The sequence below is a fragment of the Lupinus angustifolius genome, chromosome LG17 (genome assembly GCF_001865875.1).
Source record: "Lupinus angustifolius cultivar Tanjil chromosome LG17, LupAngTanjil_v1.0, whole genome shotgun sequence".
Classification (NCBI taxonomy): domain Eukaryota; kingdom Viridiplantae; phylum Streptophyta; class Magnoliopsida; order Fabales; family Fabaceae; genus Lupinus; species Lupinus angustifolius.
The window spans coordinates 10,905,714-10,920,965 of record NC_032025.1 but is presented as its reverse complement, the minus strand read 5'-3'; the positions used below and the strand labels follow the sequence as shown (position 1 = coordinate 10,920,965).

Below are 15,252 nucleotides of genomic sequence, written 5' to 3'. Positions count from 1 at the left end.
GGAGATATCTTTGAAGTTAGGACTATTCCTACTCGTTCTTAAACTCCAACCATTAATAATATTGATGTTTCTTTCAACTTAAGTTAATTTACTGATGGTGAATAGATCTTATCAATCCTTTCCTTTGAATAATTATCCATTATTTGTATCTTAGACACAAAATTCATATTTTCTAGTACAATAAAGGAGCATGCTAGTATTTGAATACAGCTTGGCATTATTGCTTCCATTCTAAACTTCTATTTCTCTTCATAGAAGAGATCTACTTCGATACTACATTTAAAAAAATTACTTTACATCTTAGCCATTAATTTTAGGGAAATTTAATGGTTTAAATTGTAAATATATTTAAATTATCAAATTTCTCTAGAATTAATAAATAATATATGGAGTTTTTTAAACTTACTCTTGGAGTAAATTAATTTCCCCACTTCAATTGAATTGCAGTGATATGATTTGGACTTATTGTCGATAATATTTGTGATACGGTCAATATATTCAAGGGCCAATTGTGTTCTAATAAACATTTTATTAATTATTAGGCTTAATTTATTTTGAAAGATTGATATTTTATATAATTTTATCAATTGTCAATCTCATATAATCTGATTAAGGCTTTATTGTTATACAAATTTGACAGCTATATATATATATATATATATATATATATATATAGACATATATATTTATTGAAAAGGGCATTTTTATACGTTCCAAGGCCAGTTTTATTTTCTTTAATTGTTCGATTCTTAACATGCATATTAAAACATTTAATTGCTAATGATTTTGTCTTAATAAAAAAATTTAGTTCTTAAATTTTTTATGGTGAGGTTAGGAATTTGAAAAGATAAAAAGAAAGGAAAAATAACGTAAAAAAGAGGGAGTTCAAGGCTCTCTCGACACTTGGTTTTCCTCTGTCCAAATTCTTATATTCCTTAATTCAATTAAAAAAGAAGTTACAAAAGCATGACTATAAATACATAGTCTTAGTCGTATTATTTTACACGTTAAACAAAGAATCTATTCCATTCCAAAAGGTTCCACTAGTCTATAAGACTACTCCATGGGTTTGACATAAAAAGTTTACATCTTGGAATAGAAAGACTAGCATGTGAGCCACTTACAAAAGATATATGAAATAGAAGCATGCATGGTGGAGTAGGAGAGAAAGGTGGGTTTTGGTACACTTTAATCCTATCTTTTTTGTGCAATTTGAAGTGTTCTCATTTGTGTTAGATTCTTGTATTATGTATTTAGGGTTCTCTCTTATCATTATACTATCGATTATCCTTATAAGCTAAGTATCGCCCCCATAAAGATATGATATATAGTAGGCCATCCTCAAAAGTTTCTCCAATAACTCAAAAAATCTTTCACTATCTACACATATATCTTGTTTCATATTATTACTAGTAGGATACCCGTGCATTCGCACGGGTGGTAATGTATTTTGCATGAATTTATTTAAGAGTAAAGACTTATTTTAGTCCTCATGTTTTTAACCTTATCAGATTGATCCCTCAAAATTTCAAAAACCTAGAATTGTCTCCAAAAATAAATTAGTCATTTTTAGCATGTTTATAATACCTAATAGGGACTAATTTGACCCGCATTTGAAATTGTTAGAGACTATTTTATGTTTTCAATTTTTGAGGGACGAATCTGGTAATATCAAAAAACATGAGGAACCAAAATGAATATTTACTTTTTATTTAAATAATAGAAACATAATTTGTTAACGAAAATGTTATTAAAGGTTACTTTACTAGAGATGATGTTTATGCATTTGATTGTTGATGTAGAGTTGTTGACTAATGAGATTGTTGAACCTAGTATATTAAACAAATAAAGAATTCTTATGAAAAAAAGTTCGGAAGACAATGTAAAATAAGTTGTAGAATACACGTTAGAGATTTTGAAAAACTTCTTTATAAACCATATTAGTTGTTATTTTTAGTGCTTAATCATCCTTATCATGCATATATCAATATCTCCAATCATTTTTTCTTTGAACTCTTGAAATAACTACGTACAACTAATCATGTCTGAACACTGATATAGGTAAATATAATCTCACATTTTAGTGATTCAATCTTGCATCATTACATAATACTTCAGACAGATTGGTCTAAATTCCTCAATGTCATTATGTACAATAACTAGATAATAATGTTCTTGATCTAAAACATGATTTTATCACCGGCCTTCACACTTTACTCTACAAACACAAACAATTAGAAGCTATAAGGATGATTACCACACATGTATAGTTGTACACACATGTGCTTTACGCCAATAGTACAACTTTTAAATTTTATATTTTTTAAAATAACAATAATAATAAACGTATAGAAGTTACAATTTTAACCTTATAATTAATACTTGTTAATAGTAGAGCTTAAAACTTCAAAGAACTTGTTATATTCATTATTAGTCTATCTCTCTAGCTATTTTGTGATAGTATTTGGTTTCCTTATTGAAGTAGATTACAGAATTGGTTAAGTCAAAGAAGACACCATAAAAATAATTTTTATAGTAATATGTAATATCACAATAAAATTGATTAGTTGAAAGTGTGTGATGGAATACACTCCAACACTCATAGTTATTCAAGGAAGAGCAAGTACAAGGTATAAAATATAAGTAATTAATCATAGTAGTTCAAAAATTGAATGGAAATAAATATAAATAAAAGTGTAATTTTTTATAAGATTTCAAGATGTTTCAAGAGTAACATTCTTCATATTATTTTTTTAGTTACTTTCCCAATGTTATAAAGAAGTAGGAGGGTTGACCTCCAAGAGGAGGACGAGATTTACCAGTTAGAAAAAACATATGGTGAAATGCATTCTACCTTCTAAAACCGAGGAGTGTGAGATTTACCTATTCAAAAAAGCATACATGTGATTGATTGTAATATAGAATAAGGTTAAGTATGTTCAAAATATCCAAATAAAAAATTGAAAACAGTAAAACTGTTACCATATCAGATGAAAAAAGGTTGCTTAAGAAAAATATATAAAAAACAATACATGTAGACAACTGTTTGAGTAAAAAAGTCCACAAAGTAAATATAGATATAGAGAATTTTTTATGCACCGTATCCTTTTTGGATTATGTTTATAAATATCATATAAATTTATAAGGTTTTATTAGCATATCTTTTGAATAATTATGTTCTATTTAGATTGATATTGATTATGTTTAAATATTTGAGTGTTTACATGTGCAATATTAGCATAAGTCTAGAATCATTGTGTTTTATTTTAGATTGATACTCATTATGTTTTATACTATAATTTTGTTGTTTTTAATTTTCTGAATTCATACAATCATAAATGTGCATGTTTAAAATTAATTTCAATATCAACAATTTTAATAAATCAATATTTACATGTGTAATATTATTAATATGAAGTTATTATTGTTATTATGCCTTTTACATCGATCTTTCCTATTGTTATTATTGTTTATGTAGAAGTACAAACTAAAATATATATAGAAGTACAAACTAAAAAATTTAACAATATAAGTTTAACTAAAATATAGCAAACGACAATAAAGTTCTTTGGTAATTTTCATTTCCTTCTCATCACTTATTGTTTTTCTCCATCAATTAGATGAGAAAATTATAAGAAATCAATGTGAAAGAGGATGGGAAGCTAGTAGTTGTACAAAAAAGGCTAGCCAGTATTTTAGTAAAGTTAGTGCATATGAAGTTATTTTTAGTGTTACTAAGTAATTAAACTTGTCCACAATTTGCACAAATAGTTTAACTTTTTACCATGATCTTGGTGATCATCCAATCAATTGTTTTCTTTTTATGGCCAAAGACCTCATCATAACTTCAAAAACGTGATGCCTATATTAAAAATAGAGTATATAAACATACTAAATATTAGTTCCAATTTATAGTAGTTGAAAGAGCTCAGAAAATGGTTGAAGTCATCTTTTGAAGTATGCAAAAAGATGCAAGTAATTACTATTTGCAATTTACTTATATGTATAAACTAAATTGCTTTCTTAGCAAATAGCACCAAGAGAAAGTGTAAGTCTGAATATTTTCAAATTTTTAGCTTGACAAAAAATTACTTTAAAGCTACAACTTTGTTTTTCCATCTTAGTTCACTTTTCCTTCTCGCATAGAGTTAGACATAGCAATTTTAATAGTTAATAATGTCAATGTCAAAATTTGAGCAAGTGAAAATGAAAAAATTGTAAAGCCTTCTTATCTACCCAAGCCATATGTGTCTTAGGTAATATACATGTACTTCTATTGTATAGTTGTACACCTATGTCTAATACTACAACTTTTATTTTCAAAATAATAATAACAAACCTATTTTACAACTTTAAAGAGTCACAATTTTGATATGCAGTAATAATAAAAAATATACTTGTTTGCCTTCTGCCCAAGCGCACAACACATATGTATTTGCCTTTTACCAACTGACAAGAGTTAGTATTATATTCGTACAATCTAAGAAAAGAAGTTGAGACAATGAAATGATTTTGTGCAGAAGTTAACATTCACCTCATCATCTCTTCCACATGGGTGGTTGTTTTTTATCAAAAGGGACGTGTGAGAGGGTGTAGCCTGTGAGAGAAGAGAAAGCTCTAGAGAGAAAAATGCAATTTGGTGTCCTCTTCCCAAAGAACTTAAATGTCCTCATAAGCAACAAATATCAAGTAGTTGGAGTGTCTAGTTTTATCATTTCATAATTTTATTTTATAATTTTTAAACAAATTAAATATTATAAGGTAGACTCGAGAATAGGAAAAAGTAAATCCCACCATTTGGTTTCATATCATGAATTTTTTTCCTCAACTCATTCACTAATATAGCTAATCTTGATGTCTCAAAAATCTACTGCAAAAACATTACAAATATAATAAACAACGTAGAAGTTTTGATAAAATATTCTATTTAGCTTTATTTAATAATTGAAATCCAAACTAAACACATTTGTTATTCAAAAAGATAAACTTCATCCTACACCAGTAAATTTCATTAACTTGAGATCAATGCAACTAATTAGATCTACTAGCTTTTTCCATTCTCTCATGTAAAAGTGTTATTTCTGTTATTATAATAACAATTTTCAGTATAGAATAATGATAATAGATTTACTAGTGATATAATATGTTTAATTGAGAATGTTTTTGTTTATTTTAGTTTATAAGGTTTTTTATAAACTATGTTTATATAATACAAAACAACTTTCAAATATATCAATATATATAGTAGTACACGTAGTAAATGAATCAAAATTGCAAAATAATATTTAAGCAACAACTATACAGTAGACGGAAGCATGGAATGAAAGAAAATAAAGGCATGTTACACATCTTCACAAACAAACAGATTACCCATATAATAAAATAAGTTAAAAATAGACTAACCCATGACTCTTTTGTTGTAGATCTAAACATGCAACAAACGAAATTAAATATAAAGGCAAAATGAATGAGATTTAGGTTGAAAAATAGTAAAATGTAAAAATGAAAAGCAAAAAAAGATGGAAGATAATGAAGAATGGATGAGGGTAACCCGCATGGCCATCACAGACCCAAGTAATAAGAGGGGGCTCTAGCCGTGGGCTGTCTTCATCACAGGTTCCAACGGCGAGCAATCTAGATCCCTTAATAGAAATGACCAAAAAATATTACATTGTTAGTAAAGATTGAACTAAAAAAACAACAAATAGATAAAGTTATATGAGTTCAATATAACATTTTGAAAGAGATCCACGTGGGAGAAAAGGTACCCGAGTTTCATCATTCTTCTTGTTGCCCTTAACTCTCAAAGGTTATTTGGAACCATTCTTGTTTTGATGAGGTGTATGGGCTTATACCGTTTAGAGGAGAAGGGAAGAGAGGAAAATGAAAGAGAGATTGAAGAGGGGAGCAAATCTGTTGTCCCATAGAGAGTGTCACTCCATGTGCCACTACTTGTGATTGGTTGAAAAAATATATTTAAATTAAAATTTTAATAATTAATTATTTTTCTGACCAATCACAAGTAATGACACATCAAGTGATACACTATTGTAGGACAGCAAATGTGGAACCATTGAAGAGAGAGAGTGGTGGAAGCCTAAGGTGTGGTGTGGTTGAAAGGACAAAAGTGAAAAATATGAAAAGTGAAAAGTGAATTGGAATTTGAAATGAATGTACGTAAAAGATGAGATGAATAGAATTGTTCTTATTATTTTATTGCAAGAAATAATGTGGAGATACTAAAGTGTCTCCCACTAAATTAAAGTAGATAGTTATTGGGTATGTGTAGTTAAGTAAATTGCTTTTAACATAATCATTGCTTTATTTTTTAAAGAAAAATAGTTTTGGATTGACAAATTTACCCTTAAAAATGACATGTGTCAATTATATAAGATATCCATTTTCGTAATATCAACAACCCCTTCTATTCTTATAGATATAATAGAATTCTATTCTTATAGATAATAGAATAGATAGATAGATTGATAATATATTAAAAGTATATACATGTTGGTTGAGGCAAAGTGAGGAAACAGAATTTAGACAAGAAGAGTGTAACCATAATAGAACATAAAGGAAGTTTGGAGATTGAAAATAGACAAGAGGTTATTTAAGATGTGAAAAAGAATAGCATTACATTTTTATCCAAATTTGTGTCATGGAGTTTATCTTGATCAAAATGTTGTCGGGTTATGAGATGTCAGGAATTGAATGATACTTAGTAGCAATTTTAGAAGTTGAAAAAAGTTATGATAAAAAGATTGATGATTTATTATCCATGAAAAAGATGAATGTTTATCTACTTTGTTCAACAACATACTTGTAGATAACTACAAAAAACTTTTATATTATCAACTACTAACACACCAATGAGTGTTGATTCAAGTAATATATGTTTGATTCCTTTTAAGCAAGGTCTTGGGTTCGAATCTTGTGCATGAAAAATACTCGATGGGAGAGTTAACAATGTAAGACTGAGATTGCAACTAAGAGGGGGATGATGAATTAGTTGACTAGAAATTATGACCACTTTTTCTGCAAAATGAAGAGTTAAAGTGCAGTTGATAATATTGTAGAAAATAAACAAGAATAAATCAAAGACGTAAGAGAGAACACAAATGTTTTATACTGGTTCACCTTCTTGTCCACCGAAGGCTACATCCAGTACTCTTGCAGCAAAAGAGATTTTCCACTAAATATTATGAGTTGTAATTACAATATCTCATCCTGAGATCTCTATGTACCTTACACACTCACTAATACTTATACCCTTGGAAAACACATTTCCAAGTAACTCGATCCCCTTTCTATTCACACCCTTGTGAAAGAAATTAATTACAATAAATGAAGAATTACAATGATGACTTGGATTGTCTTTACAAGTATGAAATATAATAACACTTGCAATCTAATGAACTCTTTCGTATACTTAGTAATAATGCTCTTTAAGTTTACAAAACTTTGAAACACTTTACTTCAAGCAACTCAGAAAAATAACTTTGAAAGTTTGAGTGCAAGTTGCTAGAAGTGCAGAAAACTATTTCAGAAAAGTGTAGGAAAGTTGTGAGGAAAGTCTGAAAGAGTTATGAAAGAGTTGTTAAATGATTGTAAGTTCTAATGCCTTTAAATAAGCTTTCTAATCATTCATTGTGCCTTTATGAAAGAGTAGGAGTTATTTGGAATGAAGGCATTTCGTTTGGGATGAAAACCCTTGAGTTTCAAATCTAAAAAACTGATGTAACAACTCTCAATAACCGATTACAGTAAGTGGGTAATCGGTTACCCAAACACGACGTTTTGAAAAATTACATTGAGTAATCGGTTACTCACTTGAGTAATCAGTTACTCAAACTTTATGTCCAACAGTGAATTAAAATTCACTTAGAGTAACCAGTTACTCAAATTTGAGTATTCGGTTACTCCAATTCAAATTTTGTTGGATAACTGATTCTCACTCATGTAACATGTTACTCAAATTTCACTATACACAGTATTTTAAAAAATGTTTTCATTTAAAACTTGAAGTGTTTCAATTTCTTTTGAAATATTTTGAGCACTACTACTTTGGTATATTAAAGAGTATATGATAGAAGTACCTATTTAGACTTAGACTAATTGTCTTGAAGCTTTAATCTTCTTGGTCTTCATAAGTAATCTTCATTTTCTTCTTTTTGGTGATGTTGGTGTCTTCATCAAAACCTTGCCAAAGTCAGGAGCAAAGATCTTCTTCACAAGCAGCCTCACATATATGTGGATGTTCCCGACTCAAACAAGACTGCCTTCAGTGCAAAGATACATATGAGAAACAAACAAAACTACTAATACACTGATTAAGTATCAAATACTTGTGCTTTGAATTAGAAAAGTAAAATAATTAAAATGATATTTTCTTTTTAATTTCAGGATAATTGGTTTAGTCTTCGATTATTATACAAATAAATTTCATAATTTTTTTTATTTCATTTAACAATAATTTAATATTTTAACTCAAATGAAATTTATGGCATTTTTATAGTATGATCGTGGTTGAGTTGTCTCTGACTTCTTGCTTAATGTGAGGAGAAGTCGAGAAGGTCTACGACCAACACTATCTCTATACTATTAATTTCGTATTATATCTAATTATTTATTTTATTATTAAATGAATTTTATGGAACTTTTATAGTACAACCATGATCCGAGCCGTCTCTAACTTCTTGCTTAATGCGAGGAGAAGGTCTACGACCAACACCATCTCTAAGTTATTAATTACATTAAATTTAAAAAATTAATACTTTAACCACTATCTTAATTCAATCAAATAAATCAAATAATTAATCATTTTCTAACTAGAATTACGTAGTCTTGATTTTCCTATTTCACTTAGGGTTACGTAGGAACAAGACGATATCTTGTCACACACAAAAATAAAAAATAAATAGTTTGCTTTAGTAATTAATTTTGTAATAAATAATTTTAAGAGTATAAAAGTCCATGTTATTAGCGAGAGTACCACTTTAATACGGATGGACGGTGTGCAAATACTAGGGGTGTTCGCGGTCCAGTTGAATCGGTTTTTAGGCAAAAAATAATTCGATCCAAATACGTAATTAACATGTGGTTTGGATTGATCTGGTCTGTTTATATTAAGATGTCTTATCCAATCTAATCCGATCCAAATATAATATGCGGTTTCGGTTCAGTTTGGATCGGTTTTTTTATAAAATATTAAAATTGCACTTATATTCAAAACTCATAAAAATGACTAAATATTAAGCATAGAACAACAATAAAAATAGTGTTCAACAACATTGAAACAACATTAAAATGTGTGCAACATTAGTATAAGTAAACAACATCATAAAATAGTAATAAACAATAAGACAATAATAATAAAAGTAAAAAAAGTAACAACAACAACAACAAGATATCAATAATAACAAGATAACAAAACAATAAGATATCAATAACAATAATATGAGCTCCGGTAACGTAATTTTAACAGTTAGTTCCACCGATGATTAATAGCAATAATACTTTCACAACAATAAAATTGATAATAAAACACCTAGTCAGAATAACACTTGAATCTTCTTTATTTCGTTGTGGGATTGATTTAAGTTCTAAAAAAGTGTATCAAATATAATCAATATGTTTAAAACATAGCAATATATACAAGTGTGTGTTATAGAATATAACAAATAAAATATAGGTATAATTTTGGAGTTGGGACTTAAGATTAAGTTTGTAAGACACTTAAAAGTATTACACACTTAAACTTTACATATTATTTCAGTCCAGTCTGATCGGTCTGAATCCAAGAGGTGAAACCAAAATCCGGACTAGACCAACCGGTCTTTAAAAAAATAAGTCCAACACGATCCAATGCATTCAGTTTTTGCAAGTTCGGTCTATTTTGGATCTATTTTCGGTTTTATTGTTGGACCGGTCTAGATCTGAACACCCCTAGTTAATATATTCTTTGATCCGTAATCGACTCCCGAGCTCAGAATATTTGTTAAAAGACCATTTTATCCAATCTGGACATAAATTTTTTTTTATTTTATGTCTTAACCTCAAAAAAAACATAGTAACAACTCTAAATCAATTGAAAGATATCGAAATTGAGTTTGCCTCTTCCTAAGTCGTAGAGGCGGCCTTCCAACTGAAAATCGAGTCGCGGTATATATATATAGATGATAGACTAAATTACTAAATTTGTGAACCAAAAAAAGAAAAAAATGTATCTACTAACCGTGAATGAGTTTTATTGTGATCCTCATCTTCTTCATCTTTATTCCATTAGTTTATCAAGTTAGTTAATTGTTTCCCAAAATAGATTTATGTTTAGTTTGTTATTAGGAAGGAATCTTTCCTTTTTTGTTATCTTTCTGTTTTTCTGGTTGGTTAGTTATTTTGCCAACCATGACTCCTTTTGTATAAATTGAGCCTTTGGTTCAAAGCTTAATATCAATATAATCAAGATGTATTCATTCAATTGCAATATGGTATCAGAGCTCTCAATCTGAGAGCTCTGCTACGCACACTCAATCCATTTGCATCAATTGCAGAATGCCATTTCCCCCATTCTGATTCCTTCGTATTCATGCTCAAGTGCCAAGCATAAACCATTAAAATTGCAAACTGATCATCATAGAAGAGATAATATCAAGATCCATTCTTCCTTCTATTCTCCTCAAAAGAGTTTTTGGTTCAGATCCAACCAATTCTTATCTTCGGTTTTTCATAAAAACATCATGGCAGATTCAGGCATTCATGAATCACAAGGTAACTCTTGTGTTCCTTTCCTTAATGTTGACCCTCAGAACCCCATCAATGCATATTACCTGCACCCTGGGGAGAATCCTGGTGCAATCTTAGTATCACCACCATTAGAGGGTGGGAATTATCACTCATGGAGTAGAGCAATGAGGAGAGCCTTATCATCCAAAAACAAACTCAAATTCGTTGATGGTTCCATAAGAGTGCCCTCTCCTATTGATCCTCATTTTGATATTTGGGAAAGATGCAACAATATGGTTGTGTCTTGGATCACTAGATCTCTTTCCCCAAAAATTGCTGAAAGCACTGTCTACATTGACAATGCACAAGATCTATGGAAAGATCTAAGGGAGAGGTTTTCAAAGGGAAACTACTTCAAGATGTCCAATCTGCTGCAAGAAATCCATTCTATCAAGCAAGGAGAGAGGGATGTATCAGGATATTTTACTACCCTGAAAATCATTTGGGAAGAATTAGAATCATTGAGACCTACACCTTCCTGCACTTGTGAGATTCAATGCAGATGCAACCTTCTCAAGAGCATCAAAGATCACAGAGAATCAGAATACGTAATATGCTTTCTAAAGGGATTGAATGACCAATTTCAAACCACCAAGTCTCAAATCTTATTGATGGAACCTCTACCCTCCATCAACAAAGTATTTTCTTTAGTCACTCAGGCTGAAAATCAATTGGACACCACTCAGAACAATGAAACAAGACTCCTATCCAATAGAAGGGACAATGACAATTGGAGGAACACCACAGGAAAGGACAATGCAATGATCCAAAGAAGTCAAGATGATAATTGGAGAACCACAAGTGGTAGAAGCACTAATTCATACCAAAGAGGCAGAGGAAGGTTGGGAGGAAAAGGATACAACCAAAGATTTTCTTCCACAAGAATATGTACCTACTACAATAAAGGAGGTCACATCATAGACACATGCTATCACAAGCATGGATTTCCTCCCAATTACACCAAGATTAAAGAAAATGAAGGTGCAGTGAACAATTTGATGGAAACCAAGCAATTCGAGAATACCAAACAACAACCTGCCCTACAGTTCAATCCAGAACAATATGCTCTACTCACCAATCTCCTACAACAAGCAGAGGTGAATTCAACAAATAAAGGTCAACACAATGTTAACCAGTTCAGCCACAAAAACACAGGGGAAAACACTACACCAAGTGATGATCCCAACCATATATCAGGTAACATCTTATCTTGGATTCTAGATAGTGGAGCCACTGATCATGTAAGCCCTTTCATCTCTAATTTTGACATATTAAGACCTATTAAGCATGTAAGAATTAAGCTTCCAAATGGATCATCTCTCATTGCTAAACAATCAGGAACAGTCACACTATCTGCATAATTTACCCTACATAATGTCCTGTTTTTACCCGATTTTCAATACAATTTAATATCTATACATAAGCTTACAAGATCATTAAATTGCATATTGATCTTGGATAGTTCTCATTGCCTTATTCAGGATATGATTACCATGAAGATGATTGGACATGTTGAAGCATTGAATGGCTTATATACACTCAAAACGACATCTAAGTCATCTGAACAAGTCTTATGCAATGTAAACAGAATAATTGCCAATAACAATAAGAATGTCAACTTTGATTTATGGCATTCAAGACTTGGCCGTCCCTCTAATAATGTTTTGCGCACTATTTCTAAGCAATTTCCTTTAGTTAAATATGATTCATCTTTGATTTGTGATTTCTGTTATATGGGAAAAATGGCAAAACTTCCCTTCTCAAAAGGCACTCATCATGCTAAATCTCCTTTTGATCTTGTCCACATGGACATATGGGGACCCTTGGGTGTTCCCTCCATACATGGCCACAAATATTTCTTGACTGTTATTGATGATTTTAGTAGGCATACATGGCTTTTCTTAATGCAATCTAAGGCAGAAACTAGGCATCTTGTTCATAGTTTCATTCAGTTTGTTCAAACTCAATTCAACAAGATTATTAAAGTAATAAGGACTGATAATGGGGCAGAATTTAATACCCCTACAACTTATCAAAATTTAGGAATCCTACATCAAACTAGTTGTGTTGAAACCCCACAACAAAATTCTGTTGTTGAAAGAAAACATAGGCACTTATTAAATGTAACTAGATCAATTTTGTTTCAGTCCCAATTATCCATCACCTTTTGGTCACATGCTGTTAGACATGCCACCTTTCTTATTAATAGGTTGCCTAGCTCTATTCTGCAAAACAAATCCCCTTTTAACCTATTATACAATAAGGAGCCTGACCTCAATGAATTAAAGGTATTTGGCAGCCTTTGTTTTGCATGCACTCTTAGCAACCACAGGACAAAACTAGACCCTAGAGCCAAAAGATGCATATTTTTAGGATACAAAACTGGGACCAAAGGGTACTTGCTACTTGACATCAGTACAAGGGCTATTTTTCTATCAAGGCATGTCACTTTCCATGAGCAGGTTTTCCCATATGCCAATGCTTTTTCTGAACATAAACAATCTGACCCTATACTACCTACTGAATCAAGCCTTGAATTTCTCCTTTATGATGACCATGCCAATCCCTCCTTACCAGTGACCTATCCTCCTAATCCTGAACCTATATCATGCACCACTGACTCACCTCATAACCATATAACTCCATCTTCCAGTGACCCTATCCTTGAACCTCGAAGATCTCATAGGATTAGACAACCCCCTTCTTACCTACAAGATTTCCACCATAGCATCCTCAACCATACCACTCTTCCTCAACAACCAAAAAATCAAGTATCCTTTGTCCACTGTCCTTTCCTATCATTCTCTATCTCCCAAGACTTTTCAACATGCTCTTTCCATTACCACCACAGCAGAACCAAAAACATATAAACAAGCCATCTTGTCTCCCCATTGGATTGAAGCCATGCAGCATGAACTCAATGCCCTTGAACTCAATAACACTTGGTCTATTGTTGATCTTCCTCCTGATAAGGTCCCTATAGGGACTAAATGGGTTTACAAGATTAAATACAACTCAAATGGAAGCATTGAAAGGTATAAGGCTCGTTTGTTGGCCAAAGGGTATACCCAAACTGAAGGTATAGATTTCTTTGATACATTTGCCCCTGTTATCAAACTAAAAACTGTCAGGTTAATTCTTGCTCTAGCTTCTGCTCAAAATTGGACTCTCCAACAACTTGACATCAACAATGTCTTCCTTCATGGAGAGCTTGATGAGGAGGTATACATGGTAATTCCTCCTGGAATCATTGGTTATAAACCAAATCAGGTTTGTAAGCTTCACAAATCCATTTATGGTTTGAAGCAAGCTAGTAGGCAATGGTATCACAAATTATCTTCCACTTTATTTTCTCTTAACTATACACAATCACAACATGACCATTCTCTCTTTATTAAAACTGTTAATTCCAAGTTCACCATTCTTCTCATTTATGTTGACGATCTGATCTTAGCTGGTACAGATCACAATGAGATCAACTTTGTCAAAGCTCATCTTCATGCCATGTTCAAAATCAAAGATTTAGGGCCTCTCAAATATTTCCTTGGCCTCGAAATATCCAGATCTACTAAAGGTATCATCATCTCACAAAGGAAGTATGCTCTAGATATCTTACAAGACACAGGTTTCCTTTCATCCAAACCTCTTCCTACACCAATGGTTAGAACTTCCAAGCTTCATCAACAAGATGGTTCTCCCTTCCCTGATGCAGCACTGTATAGGAGGCTTGTAGGAAGACTCTTTTACCTCACCAACACCAGACCCGACTTAAACTTTGTTGTGCAACAATTAAGCCAATTCATGGCTTCTCCAACCTCTACTCACTACAAAGCTCTCACCAGAGTCCTTCGATATATCAAATCTGCCCCTGGCCAAGGCTTGTTCTACCCTTCTTCATCTTCTTTGCAATACAAAGCCTTCTCATACTCAGATTGGGGCGCGTGCATAGATACCAGAAAGTCCATCTCTGGTTATTGTGTTTTTCTTGGCAATGCTCTTATATCATGGAAGTCTAAAAAGCAACAAACAGTGGCTCGATCCTCCTCTGAGGCAGAATACAGAGCATTGGCTGCTACATCTTGTGAACTACAATGGCTAACATACCTTATCCAATGCATTCCTATTTCATTTAAAACTCCTTCTCTTCTTTATTGCGATAATTCATCAGCTTGCCATATTGCCTCCAACAATGTCTTTCATGAAAGAACCAAACACATTGAGATTGATTGTCATGTTGTGAGAGAAAGACTTCAAAACAACCTCTTCCATCTTTTGCCCATTCAATCCTCTGAACAATATGCTGACATTTTCACTAAACCATTAGATCCTCAACCTTTTCATTACTTACTTTCCAAGCTGGGTATTATTGACATATATTCTCCAGCTTGAAGGGGGCTATTGTGATCCTCATCTTCTTCATCTTTATTCCATTAGTTTATCAAGTTAGTTAATTGTTTCCCAAAATAGATT

General features: G+C 31.5%; 1 protein-coding gene across 1 annotated transcript; it reads left to right on the top strand.

The window, feature by feature from the left end:
• On the top strand, nucleotides 10,737-12,143 carry LOC109330868. Its single transcript, XM_019565139.1, has one exon. The coding sequence runs from the start codon at nucleotides 10,737-10,739 to the stop codon at nucleotides 12,141-12,143; it is 1,407 nt and encodes a 468-aa protein (XP_019420684.1).

What these genes read in the sequence shown, in the direction of transcription:
- LOC109330868 (XM_019565139.1), top strand. Translation starts at nt 10,737, where the DNA reads ATGGCAGATTCAGGCATTCATGAATCACAAGGTAACTCTTGTGTTCCT.